The sequence below is a fragment of the Oryctolagus cuniculus genome, chromosome 4, assembly GCF_051225735.1.
Source record: "Oryctolagus cuniculus isolate XC-2025 breed Fujian yellow rabbit chromosome 4, ASM5122573v1, whole genome shotgun sequence".
NCBI lineage: Eukaryota > Metazoa > Chordata > Mammalia > Lagomorpha > Leporidae > Oryctolagus > Oryctolagus cuniculus.
In genome coordinates, this window is record NC_142870.1 from 107,919,413 (window position 1) to 107,941,524 (window position 22,112).

At 40.8% G+C, this 22,112-nt stretch overlaps 1 protein-coding gene across 14 annotated transcripts in view; it reads right to left on the reverse strand.

Moving 5' to 3' along the window:
- Positions 1-22,112, reverse strand: part of FNDC3B (fibronectin type III domain containing 3B) — a 360,686-nt gene that overhangs the window by 155,838 nt on the left and 182,736 nt on the right. For all 14 annotated transcript variants that reach the window (XM_070072505.2, XM_008266495.5, XM_089330934.1 and 11 more), the window contains one exon: positions 11,487-11,563. In XM_070072505.2, coding sequence (XP_069928606.1) covers positions 11,487-11,563 — 77 coding nt within the window. The remainder of the gene's footprint in view (positions 1-11,486; positions 11,564-22,112) is intronic.

Consider the following 22,112-nt stretch of genomic DNA (forward strand, 5'->3'; position numbering starts at 1 on the left):
CAACAGAAAGGGAAGGTAGTTCCCCTGACTGAATGGAAATGCTCCCCAGGGCTTTTAACAAAGTCCTCAGGTCCTGAAATGCCTTCTATTCCTACTGGGCTGCAAGCCGCAAGAATCAAGAGAGACACTTAAAAGACAGGAGGCCAGAGAGGCACTTAAAGCCTGTCCCAGATGGCCAGAGATGATCCAGAAAGAGGGCAGAGCAGACTACACGCAGACACACGTGAACCCAAGCGGCTGCGGCAGGGTGTGCCTGGCAGCCAGCTTGCTGGGGTGCCAAGGAACACTGAGCGAGCCTCCTGGACACAGAAAACTGGGACCAAATGACACTGTGAAAGTCAGGCTCCCGCTGATTTGCTAAGTGCCGCCAACATGTATGAAGGGGGCTCTCAGGCCAATCCTGGAAGAGAACATGTCTTAGATAAAACTGAGCACTCATGCAGGGAACCGAGACAAGAAAAAGGCCCGGCAATATAAAACAGCTGCTGGGACTGAAGGCGGGCCAGCAAGGAGTCCTGGCTTCTCCCACCCAGACCCTTGGTTCACCTGTCCTCCTGGCCTATTGGCCCCAAAGCCTGAATTACAGCTCTGTCCCTCACACTCAGTCCTCAAAAAGCAACCGGACACATAGGTGGTTCTTAATAAATGTCGGTTAAATGAACAAATGAATGGAAAAGCCAAAAGAAAAAAAATCAAGTTTATCTGCTTAGATTTGTGATCTGCCAAGAACATAACACATTCATTGTCAAAAACTTTCCTCATGACTATGTTAGACAGCTGGCATCCTACCCTAACATTTCAGACAGTCTGAACCCAGTAAATTCTCTGTCGTTCCTGCTGCTCATATTTCACCACTAGTGTTCATCCATCTCCAAGGTAAAGTCTACTTTAACCCCAAATGAGGGTTAAAGGCGCAGGGCGGGGGTGGGAGTTCATTCATCAACAACCAGTAGGACAAAAGCACTATCCCTCATTTTCTCTTTTTGCACAATGCCCTTCCTCTGCTTCTTAGGGCTACTGTCTACCCTGACCCATCCCCTTTCTGCCAGGAGGGATGAGACTCCCATCAACACTGCCCAAGTACCATGAGAAGGGAGCATTAGAGTAAAGGGATGTTCAATGAACACTAGGAGAGTTACAGAAGAAAAGTGGACAAACGCTTGATTTCATGGAAGAGCTACATTACTTGACTTTTAAATGGCAGCAGAATTGAACATATTACTCTTACTGCCTGCCTTACATTATTCTGTCTTTGCAAATTTAAAGACTATAGCTGTGGTTGAAACCACCAAACTTTACTTCTCAAACTCATTTCTTGTCACATGTGGAATTGTTGACACTGTAAAGTGTTTGATATTCCCAATGCTTCATTATCATTCAGATCAAGACAACACATCTATAAAGCTTAGGACTGGTTTCTTCTGTCACAGGGCATGGCTATTTTTGAGATTTGTTTATCTCTTTGAAAGGCAGAGCACGTGTGTGTATGTGTATGAGAGAGAGTGAGAGAGTGAGAGTGAGAGAGAGAGAGAGAGAGAGAGAGAGAATATTAATTTTCCATCCACTGGTTCACTCCTCAAATAGCCACAACAGCCATTACTGGGACAGGTTGAAGCCAGGCACTGGGAACTCCATCCTGATCTTCTACATGGCTGGCAGGGGCCCAGGCACTTGAGCCATCTTCGGCTGCCTCCTAGGCACGTTAGCAGGAAGCCTCATCAGAAACAGAGCAGATGGGACTTGAACAGGCACTCTGATATGGGATACTGCAGTCTCTAGTGGTGACCAAACTTGTTTGTCACAATACTAACCTCATAGCCTGGTTATTTTTATACTCAAATGGAAAAAATAAATGCTTGGTGATGTTTCCACATTTCTGAACACTCTGACACCCACAAAGAGTTATCCTGTAAAGTAGTTCCTGCTTGGTAAGATGTCCTCTCTTGAATCAAGAAACCAAAGTTCCTGAAATGGGTGTATTCTCAGGCAGAACTTTCCTCAAGCAGTTCTTGCAAATGGTTAATTCCAAACATACAATGTCATCTCCTATACAGGTAATCAAAGCTAAGGTTGTTTGAGGTAATTAGTTGATTCACATATGAACAGAAAGTCCCTAACCTTTTTTACATACACACTTATTTTTATCAAGAAGTCTAACATTTCCCATTAGTGCCTAATTTTCAACCCAAAAGCAACTCCAGGCACTGGCTGAGGCACTGACTGGGAGTTATGGGGAGCTGAAGATATCGATATGACTCTTGTCTTCAGTACTTGTGAGCATGAATCTTACAAATGAGGCTTACTCCAGACATGACTCATCTAAGACGACTCTGGGGCAAGTGTTCAGTACAGCACTTAACAAACAGTTGGGATGGCCACATCTCACATGAAAGAAGGGTCTGGGTTCTAGCCCTGGCATTGCTCCCAATTTCAGCTTCCTGCTAACATGTGCCCTGGGAAGCAGCAGGTGATGGCTCAAGTACTCAGATCCTGCCACCCACAAAGGAGACCCAGATAGAGTTTCTGGTGCTTGGTTTTCAACTGGCCCAGCTTCAATTGTTGCAGGCATTTAGGGAGTAGGCCAGTGGATAAAAGCATTCTTACGTGTGCATTCTCGTTTGCTTGCTCACTCGCTCTCTCCTTTTCAAATAAATAAAATCTTTTTTTAAAAAAAGGATGACACCCCATTAATGGCAATCTCTCCTCTGTTGGCTTTACATATGCCAACACTTGGATACACTCAGGAAAAGGCTGTGATTCTACTCACATTCTGAAAGCTTTTAATCTGGGAAAAGGAGCAAAACTGAGGCACCTATAAATAAAATTGACATCTAGTGCTTCCCTAGACACACCTGCTATTCCCAGGTGCTACTGTCCAGTCATGTGTAAATAACACCACTATATGTTAGGAAGGAGGAGGCAAACAAGCACATTCTGCATTGGGGGAGGGGGATATTCAACTCTACAGTGAAGAGGACAATGCAGTCATTGATTATAACCTTCAAAATTAAGAAGGAAGCCCAGTAAGGTCAAGAAACACATCTTGTGAACTGTAGACCCACAATGGGCCCTCAGTTAGTTGACTACAACTCCACCTCGCCATTCCCCAGCCACACCAAATGGGGGAGCCCATGGAGACAGAGACCCCTCCCCACATTGCAGAGAACTGAGCTTCTCAAGATATTTCAGAGAACCAAGAGGCCTCTTCTCAAAACAGAGAGGTACCAAAAAAAAAAAAAAAAAAAATAGAGTACTTGGCACTGATACTGAAGGCAAGCTAGCCAATGGATTAAATTTTACATAGAAAGCAAAGGTGATAACAACTCCTACAATTTGTCTATCATTTAATAGTTCATGAATTACTTTGCACAGAACATAACTTGTAAAGTATTCAGATAATTTTTTAACACTGGCAACATCACAGTCTTAAATTCTAGATGAGCAATTTTCAGGCATGATTAGGTGACTTAACATTAGCCAGGTGGGTGACAGGATGCATACCCAAGTACCCAGATTGGAAATGCCATACAATCTCTTTTCTTTTCATTTCTTTTCTTTTTTCTTCCTTCCTTCCTCCCTCTCTCCCTCCCTTTCTTTTTAAGATTTACTTATTTATTTTTATTTGAAAGGCAGAATTACAGAGAGAAGAAGAGAGACAAAGAGACAGAAATCTTCCATCCACTGGTTTACTCCCCAAATGGCCACAATGGCCAGGGCTGGGAAGGCCAAAGTTGGAGCCTGGAGCTTCTTTCAGATCTCCCATGTGCGTGCAGACACCCAAGCAACTGGGCCATCTTCAGGTGCTTTCCCAGGTACATTAGCAGGGAGGTGGAATGGGCATGGAATTAGGTCAGTGCTATTCCCAGTGATGGGGAGTGGGGAGAGCTCAAGTTCTAAGTTTCAATACACCATCACAAGGCACCACTGGGGGTCATCACACTAGATTCAAGAGTATTTTAACTATGAATCCTCAGCCCACAGAATAAGACAGACAGCATTCAGGGGATGCTGAACTCAGAGCTTCCATCTTCATTTTCAACAACTTGTAACTGAAATTTAGTATTTCCTTAAATTATAAATGAGGCAGCAAACCATAGTATTGGCGGTACTGCTGACTTTGTTACTAACAAAACTCAGATATTTCCATATCATATTACAGTTACAGAAATATTGTTAATAATTTACTACAATCACAACTTTAAAATTATGATAGTCATCAGATCTGCTTCTAGATGCAGTTATTTCATATGTTAATAAAGCAACAAAGTAACTAGTACATCATCTTTAAAAAATATACATGACCACTGCTATTTCAAAAGTCTCCTTTTTATCTATCAATTTTATATTTTACACTCAAAAAGGCTGCATCAGTCTGTCAATAGACTTTGACACAAGAAAGGATTAAAAGTTCATTCTGATGATATTCAAAAATATTTATTACACAGCAAAATAATTAAACTATAACACAGTTCCAAGTTTGTGAACTTGATCAGTTTCATTTCAAAGACTGTAAAGGAATATAAAATTCACCTAACATTGGTAAAGTTGCCTAACCTCAGTAAAAGGTGTTGTACAAAAAAAAAGTAATTATATATGACAAATACTGGCTACTAATTTAGAGAGACAGACTATAATTGAGGAATAAAATCAAATGTAATGTGCATGTACTAGGCAGCTTATCATCACTATAACTAAAATATCTGAGAGGACCTATTTAGAAAGGAAGAAGGTATATTTCATCTCACAGTTTTGGAAGTTCATAGTCCAACATTAGCAGTCCCATTACTCTAGCATCTAACTGGAATTGTGGAGGACAGAACAAGTGAAGAGGGGGGATAACACCCAGAAAGCACAGAGACACTGGCTGAACTTGGATTATAGAACCAACCCTCTCATGAGAACTACATTTTAAAGGTAAGCTCCCCAAGACCTAAGGACCTCCTGCTGGGCCTACCTCCTACACAGCATAATCTACTGACCATGAAGATTAATCTAATAACCTTCAACATAAGACTTGGGGTCCAAGTCTTTAATGCATGGGCCTTTGAGGGCATCTAAACAATTCTATAACTTACAAATGATTCAGAAGTCATCTCTGTATATGCCTTGGTCTCAAAGCTGTCATGAAAATCAACCGTCATTTTTGTAAATAAGAATAGTATTCTTGTCAATACAAGGTTAAATTATTTTGGTAATGACTGATTCTGAAAACTTGTGTTCTCACTTAATTACCTCCCTAAGGGACAATATGAACAATATGTACAAGAGAGGATGACTGGATTTTGGATTAGAAAAGAACCTCAGACATCTTCAACACTTTCCTTTCCTATCCTCCCTCTTTGCCCAGCCAGCTAAATTTGGATAAACGCTGATTAAGTGCAACAAACTAGAGATCTACTGATGAACAGGACTGAATGTGACACTCAAAGTCCTTGCCTTTCTGCAGCTTAAATGCTAAAAACAAGACAGACAGCAACCAAGTAAACAAAAAACAAGTGCTATGGTAAAATAAGTAACTTAGTATTCCAGAAGTCACTCAGCAGCTGGATGCACAGCCCACCTGGGCCATGTGTCTTCCTGCCAATCCTGTGCATACCACAAGGCTAGGATCTTAGAAACAAAGGAAAGAAATTCAAGAGAAAAAGTAGAATAGGAGAAATGGAGAAATATCAGAAAGAGAAACTTGCACAATACTTTCAAGAGGAACGGATGTTCTTGGTGTTTTTCTTTAATTTAGCATTGCCAATGCTGCCAGTACCCACTGCTCAAAATAAGCCATGAAGTAAAAAACAAAATTGCTGCAAATCCTCTGATAATGGAACTAAATGACACTTAAGTACTCTGTTCTTTTCTACAGAACCTCCAAACTGCCATGCACACTACAGAACATTGCCTAACTTTCTCTAGGAAAGTCAATTCCTCCAGAAGACTAGACAAACAATCCCATTCTCTTATTACTGCCTGCCAAATGGGTCTGACTCAGTTTGTCAGGACACAAGGCAGTCCCTCCTGCTCTTTTCTGCTTATATTCACAGTTTTGAGGGTAAAACAAGGCAGCGGTCAATCCTAGGGTGTAACTGTCAAAGGAGAGCGTTGCTGTAGCTCAGCAGGCTTGGCTGAGCAACCTGGGGAAAGGCAATTCCTAGGCCTTCACATAACAGGCTCCACTGATTGTCCAGAGGGGCTTCTGTCTTCTGGCCAGCTCTTCAAACAGTCCCCATTGGAAAATGACCACCAAACCAAAATTTAACTGCATTGTAAAAAACATTTCTTATCTCTTGCAGGCCAAGGGAGGTGGAATGTATATAATATTAACAGGTATTATCCAATACAATAGAATGAGAAGTGTGTGTATACTTCTGCTGTGAGAAAAATTCTTATTTTGATTATTATCCAAAATTTGAGTTACATCAATTAATCTGGGAAAAAAGAATTGTTACCCAAATAACAAAACATTAACTTGGATGCTTCACTGTTACTTTTCATATGCTTTTTTAATCTTTAGGTCAATATGAACCTTTTGGAAAATGTATAATAAATTACTATGGAAGCATGGAAAATAAAACTCAAAGCATCTGCTTAAGAAATTTTTGCACATAAATTATTCAGAAAGTTAATGATGAGGTCAAAGAAAAAAATAGAGCCATGGCCAGTATACAATGAAAGGAAAAATTTGCTTCATACCACATTATCTCAACATGTATTTAGGAAGGCAAGCTCTGCCAACTCACTGGGATTGCTGTAACACAGTCTTTTTCAGAATAGCTACCACACTGAATGCTCACACCTCATGTAACATGCCTCTTAATTCTGGGCTCCAGCACATCAAGTAGGCATTCACACATGTGGTAAAAGTGACACAGGAAGGCACAGCAGGGGAAATTGAAAGAAGGCCTCTCCAGGTAATATCCACGTTCCTCCCAGCTGTGCCACTTCCCTGTTTTCCTACTGTTTTGACCCTCATCACCCTTGCAAATGTGTTCACATGATAGAAATGATAACTGTGATAAGATTAAATTCCCTCTTACCTAACCTACTTTCTCAGAGTTGAAAAAAAAAAAAAAACTAGCATTTTCTCTCAAATGGAAAAGATTGGATTATGCTTTCATCAAACCTCCCCTAACACCCCTCCACCAAAAAAATAAAGGACAACACACACTCCCCACACATAAAGAGTCACCATATGGAGTCCAAATGACAACACTGCACGGTCCCCATCAAGGGCACAGCACTTTGATGGTCCACTGGAAAACAGACCATGCTGTTGATGGTATCTCCAGAGCTGTCTGTTTCACCTAGAGTGTGTCTCACTGTAAGATTACCTGCTTCTTACTGACATAGATATGTTGTTAGATTTATGACCAATTTTATACACTGATTACACAACAAATCTACTATAATCAAGTAATGGTTCACTCACCTCTTTCTTCACTTCCTTACAATACCAGACCATCCCTTACATGAGTATCTAGTATTTCAGTGTTGCAGATGCAGGCCACATCACATACCAATGGTCACACTGCCATAAAGTAATTTATTCATCAAGACAGCCCCTGCCACTGATTTCTAGATCATGTCGTATACAAAGGAGTTTCAAAAAGTTCAAGGAAAACTTAAAAGATAAGTTTAGGGGCTGGCACTGTGGTACAGCAGGCAAAGCCGCCGCCTAAAGTGCCAGCATCCCATATGGGTGCTGGTTCAAGTCGCGGCTGCTGCACTTCCGATCCAGCTCTCTACTATGGCCTGGGAAAGCAGTGGAGGATGGCCCAAGTTCTTGGACCCTTGCACCTGTGTTAGAGACCCAGAAGAAGCTCCTGGCTTCGGATCAGTGCAGCTCCGGCTGTTGCGGACAACTGGGAGTAAACCAGAAGATGGAAGACCTCAGTCTCTCTCTTTCTGTTTCTCCTTCTCTCTCTGTATAACTCTGACTTCCAAATAAATTAATTAATTAATGTTTAAAAAAGATAAGTTTATTTTGAGATGCATGATTTCTTTTTCAATTTTCCATCAACTTTTGGGCGACCCCTCAATGCATGTATCTCAGATTTTTTTGGCACCAAAATAAACTTATCTTTTAATTTTATTTCTACGAAATTTTACCTCATATATTTTTCATGAAGAAAAATGTCCCTTAAAATCCATTGCCCATTTTTGAATTGGGTTATTTGTCTTTACATTCTTGAGTTTAAAATGTCTTTATACATTCTACATGTAAGTTCCTCCAAAGATGATTCACATATATTTTTCTCATTCTGAGAAATGTGAACTCTCTTCAGTTTTTCGATGGTGTCTTTAAAGACATAAATTTTTTTTAATCTGGATGAAGTTAAACTTACCTATTCTTATGTTGTTCACATTCTTAGTGTCACATATAAGAATTCACTGCCCAGTCCAAAGTTATGAAGTTTTACTCCTAGACTTTTATAGGTATAGTTCTTATACTTATGTTCACATCCATTTTGCACTAATTTCTTTATATGATGACGTATTGTTTCAATGTCATTGTTTGTTGTATCTGGATATCTAGTTGTCACAGCACCATTTGTTCAAAGGATTATTCTGTCCTCCAACGAGCTGTCTTGGCACTCCTCTCCCAGAATGCAGAACATTTTATTATTTGTGAGTATAGATTAGTTGAATCTCATTATTTTCCAGCTATCAGGCCTTCCTAAAACCTACAAATCTTCCAAGTATATATATAAAAGTATATATATACTTCGAAGATACATATATATATATCATATATATATGAAGCAAACATGACTCTTCTGTATTTATTTTATTTAAGCTTAGACAACCACTTACATTTAAAAACATTTAGCAAGTACCAGCTATGTGCCAGGCAGTATTTTGGAATCTGATACACTGTATTCCATGACAGCGATGGGGACCAAGTGCCAAAGATGCTGAAAGAACAGAAAAAACTGTTTCTATGCTGGAGTACAAGTTCTAAAAGGGTCACATGAAGGAGATGCATGTGACCAAGAATGATTAAGCCGTTAAACACGGAAGAGCTCTGAAGTATTTCAGACTGAGAGAAACTATGGACACAAAAGTATGTCATTGAGAAAGGCCCAATACATCCAGACAGCAGCAGTGCAATGAGCTACTGTCTCATATACCTGTGGGGTGACATGTAAAGGTGCAGGCTGAAGGTCAAGCAGGCTTGAGTGCTAAGGATTGCACAAGGAACACAACAGAACTTAACTGCATGCAATGGACACCCAACTCAAGACCCAAACTAGAAAGCCACGTGTACTTTAGGAAGAAAACGTAGAGCTGATCAACAGAAGGACATACTAGGACTGAGCACTTCTCACGTATGTCCAGCCTAGAGGGGTATTTCTGTTCATTTCTAGGTTTTATTATAATTTTTATGATTCTTTCCTTCCACAACTACATGACAACAATGTACTTTGTTCCTTAAGCTTCACATTTTACACTTGGCCCCATTCTCCTTTCTTTAAGTATGGGTGTTGCCAGCCTGAAGGATGTTGCACATGCATCCCACTGGCTTCTCAATTCAATTTTCTTCATATTAACAATTTGTTTTTGTCAGGTCCTTTACTGTACAGTAAAGTAAATGTAATACTATCACTGAAGTTGTAATACTATCACTGAAGGCCATTCAACACTGGGCCCACCTTCTGATCAAGGAACCCATGCAAAATAGACTTGCACACATGTCTTACAGCCTCATACCTTTCTCTATCTCAATTCAGAATCCAAATCACTCCAACTTTACTATTCTCCCAATGGTGTACATCATTTCCTGCTCTCATCAACAACTGGGAAAGAGTGTCATGATGTTTCCATCAGTGGTTTGAATGGTTTTTTAGCTCTGCTTTTACCCTTTCTTCTTGGATTTTCTAAAGGCAATTTTCAGAATCAGAAATAAACCATGGTCAAAAATTGTCCATTTTTCCTAAGAGTCCTAATAAATGTTTTGCGCACTTACTATAATTACAGCAATATCACTAGCAAGAAAAAGCACATAGCAGCTTCTGTTAGAATGTTCGGTTTTTAACTGGTGTTCCCTAAATGGGCCTTTAGAATAAAAGGAGATGTTATTTTTGTCATCACAATGCTGAGAACTATATACTGTTCAATGGAATGAAACACTTCCTCAAAATAAATGAGCAGAAGACATAATGGAATTCTACATTACTTGTTCTTTTCTGTTAATTGACTAGTGATGTGAATGCCATCCATCATCTCGTGTCCGTGCTGGAAGAGGTTGGTCTGCATACTTTTCTCCCTCCAGAGATTCTTGTTTACAAAGACTTGTATAAAACAAGTCATCTATTTGCAACAGTGGGAAGATTGGCCAATAATCCGGCTACTTAAAAACAAAAGATGTCAAATTGGCTCACATAAAAGAAGGGACAGAAAAAAAATGAAATTATAGTGTCTGTAATATGCCTTAGACAGTGAAGAACTGGATAAGTTTTTACATCAGAGAAGGGTAAATCTTGATTCCTGCTTGTACTTCAGCAATTTTCCTACGTAGCTGCCAATTTTTCTCACCCTAGCAAAAATCATTAACAATCGAAAATTACAGATTTTTAACCCACTTTAAAAGCAGAAGCAGAGATACACAAAAAGAATAGGAGGAAACATCTGAAAGGATACAATCCAATAAAATGTTAATAATTATCACCTCTGGGTAGTGAAATTCTATTTTCTTTCTATACAATTTTGGGGCTTTTCCTAATTTGTTTTCAACAAGTGTATGATGCTCTTAGAATCAAGAAGAAAGGAACAAAGGAGGCAGGAAGAAAGAAAAACAGTTGTTTGGTGAGGTATTCAGAAAGGCAATGATGTAGGGGGAAGCAGGATCTGATGAATCGTGTGCTGAGGCTAGGACAGATACTAAAGCCTGTAGAGACAGCCGCTCTGTTCCAGGCACTCTAAGTATTTTATGCCTTATCCAGGTCCAGGGTACAACTTTATCCTTTGACACTTTCTCACCCCACAGTACAACATCAAGATTCCTATTGCCATCCTTGCATCTGAGAGAAAACCAAAATTCAGAAATGTCAGCACAGGCAGCCAAGTTCTCACACTGCACTTAGTAATTCACCAAGCCCAGGCTGCAGCACACTGCAGAGATGGGACTCTCAAAATAGAAAGCAGGCTCTATTTATGTTAACAATGCTGTCTGTGACATGTTTACTAAGTAAGTCTATGAATTTTCCTCCAGGGAATTACAGTACAGATTCAAGGAACTCTCTGAAGCAAGACATCCCATGAAGGTGCCACAGCCAGTGATAAAGTAAGAAACCCAGTCTAGCGAAGGCAGTCTGTTAACCCTCTGTGATGTTCTGACATGTCAGACAGCAAGACATACAAAGTGGCCACAGATAGGATGGGAGCATTACCAAAACTGAATGAACTCCTGGAGAAAGTTTTGAAGCCTCAACATATACTCTGTTGGAACAATGAGGGAGTCCAAAGGGAGAGGGAAAGTCTATCAAATGGATTACCTGTGAGATATAACCTGGAGGCACATGGATGGGAGGAATAGATCCATTGGGTGACATCATGGGAACTTCAGCAGGTCCTAAAAGAGGAAACGGTGAGATATTAACAGTGGAAGAAATAAACATCATTCAGAATAACCACTGGGATGTTCAATGTACTATCAACCTGAATATAATCACTTTGACCATTTTCTCGTCAATAAATAGTATATCCTGCCTTAATCTGGACCTGAAACCACAAAAACCACAAAAATGAAAAGGAATTCTTAAGCTGTATGACTTAAGGAAAACAAAAACCTGTAAGCATCTTTCTTAATATGTTAATATTTAATGATATATAAACCTCAAGTTCCATAAACCAAGACTGCTATGAGTAGCCTAACAGAATAGCACAAAAAGTTTCTTCCTTTTCTTTCTGCCTTACTTATTAACAAATGTTTAAAATCAAATCAATTTTGACATGAGTTTATCTCTTCTGGTTTATGAAACTCCAAAGGGACAAACATTTGGTTGAGGAGTTAAGATGCCACTTGGACTTCTACATTCCATCTCGGAGTGCTTAGCTGGAGGAACAGCTCCCCTATAAAAGGAGCTTCCTATTAATGCACATCTTGGGAGGCAGCAGGTGCTGGCTCTACTTGGGTCCCTGATACCACGGGAGATTTGGACTGGGTTCTGGGATCCTGGCTTTAGCCTGGCCCATCTGGGCCCTGCCCTGGCTGTTCCAAGTGTCTGAGAAGTGAACCTGCAGATGGAAATCACCCTTTCTTCTGTCTCTCTCTCTTTCAAGGAAGTGAAAATTTAAACTAAAAATAATAGAACTCCTATCAACTTTGGACTTTTAATGCTCAGTTAATAATTATTTTCAATAAGTTACTGTAACATGTCATTAACTTGAATGATAAGAAACTTTACTTGAAACAAACTCAATTTGGCCTATTTCATTTATAAGGCAGGAGAAAATATCATGTTTAAATTACACACTATTAGGAATACTCATGCCAGATTTTCCTGAATTATTTCAAAAACAGCATTCAATCAACAAGAGGTTAGTTTCAAATTATTCAGTTCAAGGATGTTAATCACACACACATCATGGGGAACCAATAAATATCAAAGTTAACACTCAGTTACCTAAGACAGTTTGAGTTAATATTTTATTACAAAGAAAATTATTATCAAAATCAATTCCTGACACTTTTCCAAAAATCCAATGATTAAACAGTTTCCTCAGAAGTACAAGAAGTTGATGTTCAGGTCAGTGGATTTCTCTTAGTAAGTGATCTCCTATTCAGCAACCTATTTCCCAAATGTCAATCTAAAACCATGGGTTTCTCGTCTGAGATGAGACTTCCTGACTCCAGATGCCTTGTGTTGTTTATTTGCTTTCACCTCATGTGTATTGGGGCTGCTGGCAATGAAAATTGCTTAGCAGGAATAGAAACCAAGTGAAATACAACACTTTATTTGGCAAAGGAAGACAGATCTTGCCACCCACTGCTGCATTTACATGTAACCAGAATGTACCTTTTGCTTCACAGGGTGACCCAGTGTTATGACTACTTCCTAAGAAAGGACACAGTGGAAGGAGGGACAACCTCACTGGCATGCACATGAACAGGTTTGCAACTATAGAAACAAACACAGGAGTAGCCTAGAAAAGGTGCATAATGCTCCCACAATATTTCAAAAAATCATTGCCATTTCATGCATAATACACCAAATCACTGATCACCTCTATACTCATACAGATCCACAGCAACCTCTCACATGCTAAAACATTAGCAATGATTCAAAACAAGAGAAAGGCAGAAGAATGGGCCATTGCATAACTCTATTTTATTATTTAATTATAATGTACTTATAATTACTATTTAATGCATCCACCATTGGCTGAAGACGCTGGTTTCCAAATCCTTCATTCCTATCCAGCTTCAATATTTTTGCTATAGCCATCAAGGCATTTGAATATTTGTGTAATATTTCTCTTTGAGCTGACTTTTTAAAAATAAATCACAGGCAACTGTTATCAGCATCAGCTGGAACAAAATGTGTGTGCATGGAACTTGTGGGGTTCTCTTTGTTTTTGTTTTCTTCAGATTTATTTATTTATTTGAAAGGCAGAGAGTTACAGAGAGGCAGAGGCAGAGAGACAGGGAGAAAAAGAGAGAATCCTCCATCCACTGGTTCACTCCCCAAATGGCCACAACAGCTGGAGCTGCACCGATCCAAAGCCAGGATCCAGGAGCTTCTTCTGGGCCTCCCATACAGCTGCAGGGGCCCAAGGACTTAGGCCACCTTCTGCTGCTTTCCCAGGTCATAGCAGAGAGCTGGATTAGAAGTGGAGCAGCCGGGACTTGAATTGGTGCCCATATGGGTGCCCACATTGCAGGCAGCGCTGGCCCCTGGAACTTGTGTTAATAGTGCAGGGTCTATCTGGGTTTATACTTCAGCTTACTAGTTACACTGGCTGTGTGACCTCACTCCTTATTCTCAATAGTTTTAAGGAAAAGTAACGATTCCCACTTCATAGGATTGAGTTTAAAGATTAAATTCCATAATATATGCAAAAGCACTTAGATCTATGTAGGGTGAGGATAATCACTCAGTGAAATTATACTACTCATTGTCCTTTTTTTTAAGATTTATTTATCTATTTGAAAGGCAAAGTTAGAGAGAGGGAGGGAGAGAGGGAGAGAGGGAGAGAGGGAGGGAAGGAGGGAAGAAGGGAGGGAGGGAGGGAGGGAGGGAGGGAGGGAGGGAGGGAGACAGGGAGGTCTTCCATCCACTGGTTCATTCCCTAAATGGCTGTGACAGCTGGACCTGGACCAGTCTAAAGCCAGGAGCTTCTTCTGGGTCTCCCACATGGATGCAGGGGCCTAAGTACTTGGGCTATCCTGCACTGCTTTCCCAAGCTCATCAGCAAGCAACTGGATCAGAAGTGAAGCAGTCGGGACTGGAACCTGTGGCCAGATGGGATGCCAGCATTGGAGGTGGCAGCTTTACTGGTTACACCACAGCGCCAGCCCCTCACTGTCATTCTTTAAAACATTTTTTTTTTAATTGAGAGTCTTCTGTTGCTGTTTCTTGGTTGTTGGTTCTTTTTTTTTTTTTTTTTTTTTTTTGCTACAATTACATTTTAGCTACTAATTTAACACTACATATACCTGTAACAACAAATCAGCGAAGTACATACTCTGTTCAATATTGACTTTAAGAAGTAATTCTTCCTGATCAGGTAAAAAGTCAAATTTCACAGAAAGGGTGTGAATAGAATACCACCTCAATAATGTACTGTTTTCTTAATCACCAAAACGTATACCATGCAAACAGTCTCTCAACCTCAGGCATGACCCCTAAAACTGTTAAAGTCATTTGTATAAAATTCTCTAAAGAATGTAGACAAGTAAGTGATTTACAGCTAGAAAATGTTTTCTTCCTGGCCCTGATTTTAAGAGTAGCCAAATGACTTTAACATGATTGTTCCCCTTCCTCTTGTCCCTGTCATCAAAGCCATTTCAAAGGACGTTTTGGGATATACAATGACAGCTTCCAAAACTAAAATGTGCCTTAGAACCAAAAGGTTCCTCTCCTTTCTGAAATAAACCACTGCACCTACAGGAGAGTTTATAAGCTAGCAAAATACAATGCCATTCACAATGGTAGCATGAGAATAGTTACTGTCTCCCTAAGGATTCACCTCCCCATCTGTTGTCTTGCCCTACTATCTGTGTTTGGGAATGTCGCCTCACTATTGTTATCCTTCCCTAACTTAAACACAAATTTCCTTTCCTCAATTTCTGGAGCTAGCTTCCTCTTGATTTTCAAGTCAGCACCATCATATCAGGACTTAGAGGACATAGCCCAACAGGGTGGGGAACCTTTTTTCTGCCCAGGGCCATTTGAAACATCATGACCAAATGATTTCATGGGCATTAAACAGCACATGGGTCAGATGTTCTCCACCCCTGCATGGTGTGAAAAAATGATTCTTGGGGCAGGTGCTGTGGCATATACAGTAAAGCTGCTGCCTGCAGTACCAGCATCCCATATGGGTGCCAGTTCATGTCCAGGCTGCTCCTCTTCTGATCCAGCTCTCTGCTATGGCCTGGGAAAGCAGTGGAAGACGGCCCAAGTCCTTGGGCTCTTGCACCCCCGTAGGAGACCCAGAAGAAGCTCCTGGCTCCTGGTTTCGGATCAGCAAGCTCTGGCCATTGTGGCCATTTGGGAAGTGAACCAGTGGATGAAAAACCTGCCCCCCACTTCCCTCTCTGTAATTCTGAGTTTCAAGTAAAAATATTTTTTAAAAAAATGTCTGTGTGGGTAAAAACTGTTGAATCTTTACTTAATATATACTAAATTGATCTTCTGTATATAAAGATAATTGAAAATGAATCTTGATGTGAATGGAATGGGAGAGGGAGCAGGAGATGGGAGGGTTGCTGGTAGGAGGGAAGTTATGGAGGGGGGGAAGCCACTGTAATCCAAAAGCTGTACTTTGGAAATTAATATTTATTAAATAAAAGTTAAAAAAATAAAGAAGAACTCAGTTTTTAAAATGTTTAGTGCAGTACAACTTCTAATTTTACTTTCCTTCACAAGTAAGATGTGTTGTTCCTTTAAGAGCCAGGGCAAATTCATTCGCTTTCAAGGTGACATTTTCCTACTACAGAAGCTGGGTACAGAAGACACATTCCTCTCCAACCTGTAACTACTTCTTTCCCGATGTGTCCTGCCAGGCAGGAAACGGGCTGGGAGAAGCAGAGTCTAGAGTAGTGCAGAGAACAAGGTCTTGGCCATAGTGAGACTTTAGGTTTGCATCTGGGCTGTATACTCAACACTGCTCTGATCTTCACTTCACCTACCGACAGAAAGGAACGACGGCTGCTACTTTCAAGGGTTGCTTCAGAGACCAGAAAATGTTATTCAAATCAAGTACCCTATATGGTGCCTTGACATATAATGGTAAACAACTTTCGCATTTTGGCACTGGAAGAAAAACATAATACTATACAAATAAAGAGGTTAATAGAGTATAATCATTTAACAAATGAATTACATAGTTCTTTAAATGAGCAAGTTGTTTTGTTCTTCATATATTGTTCTTGTAGCTTTAAAATATCTTCTCTTTGTTAATGTAATATACTAAGATTTGAGGGGCAGATATTTGGCACAGAGGTTAAATCACTGTTTGGGATGTTAGAATCCCATACTGGAGTCCCTGGTTTGATGGTTCAAGTCCTGGCTCCCCTCCATCAGTCCAGCTTTCCTGCTGATGTTAAATCCCGGGAGGCAGCAGGTGATGGCTCAGGTACTTGGGTCCTTGCCGCCCATGTGGCAGACCCAGACTGAATTCTGAACTCCGGGATATGGACTGGCCCAGTCCTAGCTAGTGTGTATGTGGTATCTATCTCTGCCTTCAAATAAAAATGAAAAATATAAATTAAAAAATAAAAAAGGGAAAGGTGGCTGCATTCCTATAGTTATCTCGTTCCCTGTCCCTAATCCAAGCCCTCTACATCTCCCAAAATATTTTCCCCCAATTTCTAGGAAATCTTAGAAAGGTGAGGATGCCTAACACGTTCAACGTCCTCAGACAGCTCTGAATCAAAGGGCCAGCCCTTACTTTCTGAAAGTCGATCCTCCACATCTCTCTGACATTGGCTTCATTACAAGAATTTTTAGTTTGGCCCAGCGATTATATTTAAAAGTAGCAAGTGACTCTAACAAAAAATTGCCCAATGACTCAACCTTCCTGATGAAATCTTCCTGAAGTAAACAACTACCAAAAAACAAACCAAGTTGCTGACAGAATTCGTAAATAATGGGTCACCACCATCTTCTCACTTATTCATTTTAGTTTAGTTTAGTTTTATATTTATTTGAAACTCAGAGTAACAGTGAGAGAGGGAAAGTCAAAGAGAAAGGAATCAATCTTCTGTCTGCTGATTCACCCCCCAAATGCCCGCAACAGCCAGGGCTGGGTCAAGCCAAAGCCAGGAACCAGGGACTCCACCCAGATGCTCCACAAGAGTTGCAGGGACCCAAGTATTCAGGCCATCACCTGCTGACTACCAGGCACACCAGCAGTGTGTAATGTGGAATGCAGGTATCCTAAGCAGTAGCTTAACCTGCTGCACCACAACACCCACCACTGGTTTAGCCATCTAAAATACAGGCAAGTGCACTATGCCAGGTACTGGATTTACATTACATCCTCCAGTCCTCAAAGGAATCCTTGAATTTGGAGGTGAGGGTAGGGCTGTTCAGAGAGGTTTTAGGTTCACAAATCTTCTTACCAATTTGAAATGTAAAGCTTTTCTTTCCAAATATTACTCTTTGAACCTGTTTTGCCAGTTAGCTGTTACAAAGGTATCAGGTATAGGTAGACCTGGGTCTAATTCTCAGATAAGACTTAAACTTCTTGAATGCCAATTTTCCTCAATTTCAACAAAATTGAGATATCTATCCAATTATTGACTTTATTATCTAGTGGTTTCACGACTTAAATTTTCTATTAGTTAAGATTTTATTGAATTCAATTCATTAGACATGTATTACACAAGATGCTGTGGGGAATTAAAAGTCATAGAGGAGACATTATACAAGATATATAGACAATGAACTTAAGAGCAGCAGCAATTGTTTCATTAGAACTAAAAAGCTCCGCGTGAACAATACTAGTCAACCAAGGGTTGGGTCAGGAGAATGTCTGAAACTCTCAGTGCCTGGCAGAGAATGTGAAGGAAGTTGGTAAACCCGTACATTCGTAACAGCCATGATGACCTAACAGGTTTTTTAAAGAGCTTGATTTAAATGCAGAGCTACAGAAAAGCAAGCTCAAAGATTGTCAGAGATATCAGGTACCAGGAAAGAGGCCTGAAATACAAATTTCAACTCCAGTATTTAGAGCACTTGGATGTTGCTTTGTTCAGCTCAGCAAACCTTCGTTAAACCTGCTGTGGTTGCCAGACCCTGTGTAGAATGCCAAGGACACAATGACATTGAAGAGAACAAGCATTTCTGTTCTTAATTACGGAGAGAATGGCATGCAGAATGAGTAATGCACAGGTGCACAGAGCCCAGCGGGGGAGGAGGAGACCCAGTGCTGTGTCCAGCTTGTGGTCTGAGGTTCCTGTGACAGTCAAGATGTCTCTCAGTGTGGAGGAGTCAGGTGCAGAGCCCACCAGCATTCACTAAGTCTGGTTTAGCAACAGAAATGATTAAAGAATCAGGGAGAAGGCCTTAGAGAAAAGGTCCACATTGGTCTTTGAAAAAAAAAAAAAAAAAAAAAGAAAGAAACAGTGGGTTCATTCATACCCCCAGCCTGACACTCAAGCAGGGTCTTGCTCTTCAAATTAAACATCATCACCTTTTCCAAATGAGGAATATAATCCACCTAATCTACAAAATGAAAAATATTCACTATTTTCTTGGCATTTAAACTTAACTTCCAATAAATACTAACATTCAGTCTTTCTTGACTTTGATCTGTTTGGAACGGCAGATAATCCAAGTATTTGCTTTTTTATACTTAAATCAGAACCCTATAAATGTCAAAGCACTAGAGAGTGATACAAATACAACTCAATACTACTGAGAAAGAGCTTCTGACATTTTACAAAGAAAAGTTCCTGCAAATATTCACAGCAAAATTAAAACACAGGCATCAAAAAGGGCATCAAGTACTTCATTTTAAAGCTTTAAAAGCAAATCATTCTTGGCATGTTTTCTCTTAAGACTCATCAAGTGCACCAGAGCCTCTCATGCTCTCACACAGAGTAGAGAATCATCAGCGTTTCAGCTGATAATAATTTAAGAAAGTTGAGTACCTGTAGGGAGTGTGATTCTGAGCAGATCTCTGCAGACAGCCTTGTGTAGGCTAAACATTTCCCATATTCCTTTTACCAGAATAAGGGCACGGGTATTTCATTTTTAATGCCTTAACGTAAAACTCAGGCTGATGCTGTTAAAGAATAAAATTAAAGTCCATAATTTTGTAGGGAAACAAATCGGAAGATGATACAGGAAGATGGGCATGTGGCACAGCAGTTAGGACTCTGCTTGGGATCAAGTCTCCCTCTGCTTCTAATCCAGCTTCCTTTTAATGTGCACCCTGGGAGGCAGCAGGTACTGGCTCAACTACTTGGGTCCCTTCCACCCACGTGGGACACCTAGATTGAGTCCTTGCTTCAGCCTGGTCACCAGCTGCAGGCATTTGGGGAGTGACCAGTGGGTGGGAAGATTGCTCCCTCCCTCCCTGTCTCTCTCTCTCTGCTTTTAAAATAAATTGTTTTTTTAAAGTTGATGCACAGGGGCCCTGGCAGCAGGAATGGGGCAGCACTTGTTCACTTGACCCTGAGTATTTTAAAGGAGTTTCCTGCCATTCTCTCATCAGTTTTTTCTGTCCTCAGGAAGAGTTATGAAAGGGAACAGGATGAATAAAACCTCGTCTACTCTTCCTCCCCAGGCCCCAACTCCCACCCTATTTGCCTGGCCACGAGGCTCTCTTTTCCCAGGAGGGACAAGAGACGTGAGCAAAAACAGAACGGCAAACAAATATTTTCATCAAAATTCCATGAGAACTCAGGGACAAATGTGCACACTCTACTTTACTTGTGTTCCACTTTACAGTTCCAAAGTCGGGCTCTCACGGGGCAGGTCTGAAAACAGTACTGAAACTATTAACTAGGCAACAAAACATGACTGCATTCCTCACAAGCTCTGTCTCACATCCCTCATCCGTCCCAAATGGAAGAGCATAAAAAACAACATCCACTGAGCACGGCATCACAAATACCAAGGACACATGGCTGCACCAACACGTCATTGCTCGCTGTATTCAGGGGAGTTCAGTTATCCGCTGCTTTAATAAGGTTTACCACGCAAACCGCAGAGGATCCCTTCCAACCGCTCTCAGGGTCCTCTCGTCCGTTGTCCCTGCAAGAGTCCTTGCAATAAAGGAAGGCCTCTGACGACACACATCCCAGTGTGGTTAACTTCAGACCCAAAGGCAAGAGCATACTGCCCAGGATTCCTAGAGCACAACTACCAAAGGAAATCAAGTGTTGTTATGGAAATGGAAAAAAAAACGGAGCCCAATGCTCAGTAAAACTGAGTCACGGTTTAGCTACTTGAGGCCATTTTCTCTCCAGGTGTGAAGGCTGCTCATGTGCTATAATCACCCAGTGTTGGGCTGGAAGTTGTTTTTTCAACCAGGAACTGGCAGTCTTCTAGAATTGAATTTACAAAGGTGTTTCAATTGATAATAAATATTCTAACTGTCCAGTGGCTGGGACCTCATCATCAGTTTTGAGATAGCTAGTTCAGTTCATAGTTCTAGCCTCTATCTTGCATAACCCATAGAGAAGAGGTGAGGAAGTAACTCAGATTCTTTAGACCAGCCACACTGGCATAGTCTGTTGTTTTCGCTCTTCTGTCTGTGTGCAAAAAAAAAGGCCGGGGGGGGGAGGGGGGCGGCTGGGGACTGACGGCAAAAAATTATAGAAAGGTCAGGTTCTCCCACCCCCAGAGTGCAGTCTCATTGAGGGCACCAGTAAACACCTGCAGATGACTGTAGGAAGGGAGGGTCACCTTGGACTGCCAAGTTCTGAGCTACACAAGTTAGGAGACTCAGTTCCTGTTGGAGGGACAGCAGAATGCTTCATGGCTGCACCAGACATGCTTTCTAGTCCGGGCACATAGTTCTGGTGAACAGGCTACAATTTCACTGGGGGAATTCCACCCTTTATTTACGCAGGGGGTCTGAGACAAATAAAAATTAAGCATTTATATAATATTGGGGGGAACAGGTGACCAGAAAGGTTTCTGTGTATTCATGGATTCACCCCTGTTTTCGCTGAGCTGAAAAAGCAGCAGGCTTTTCAGGACACATTCCAAAGTCTGCTCACCAAGACAACCAGCAGCCTGCAGTGTGCTCATAAGGAATGGCTGAGACTGGGCCCTACTGAGATAGGTAAGAAGGGGGAGAGGACAAAATCATTAACTGTTCAATAAAAACAACCAAAATACTTCAGAATGGGAGCTTTGCATAACTGAAAATACAGGGACTTCTCTTTTTCATCTTCTCATCTCCATCACTGCCTTTGAGAAACCACTGTGATTGTGACTTCCTTGCTCCTGATCTCACATGTAAAATAATCCCCACGTGTGCATGACCACGTGTTCTGAGGTTCAATGAGATGCACTTTCAGCTTCATACTTAGCTAGGGATCACTCTACTTTTAGAAGAAAAAAGCAATGTCAAAGTACCTGAATATAACTTTCCTGGCCACAGATTTAATGTCAGGTCTATTATTGTCTACATTACTTAAATGATGAACAGATAACAAGGAGAAGGGAAGATGTAGGTCAAAAAGTTGACTTTAAAGAAAATGAGGGGTGGAAATAGATGCCCAGCATGGAAGAAAAAGAAAAAGGGAAACTGGAGGAAGAGATAACCTGGTGGATAGGGGCTAGAAGAGACTACAAACAAGGTTTAGGAAAAGTCTCAGCCAGAAAACATATGACTTCAATTCATCTCAACTGCTGTCCAGTTGTCCCTGTGAACAATGAAAAGGTCTTTGGCCATTTCACATGCACAATACTCAAAATGGAAACTCATAAGAA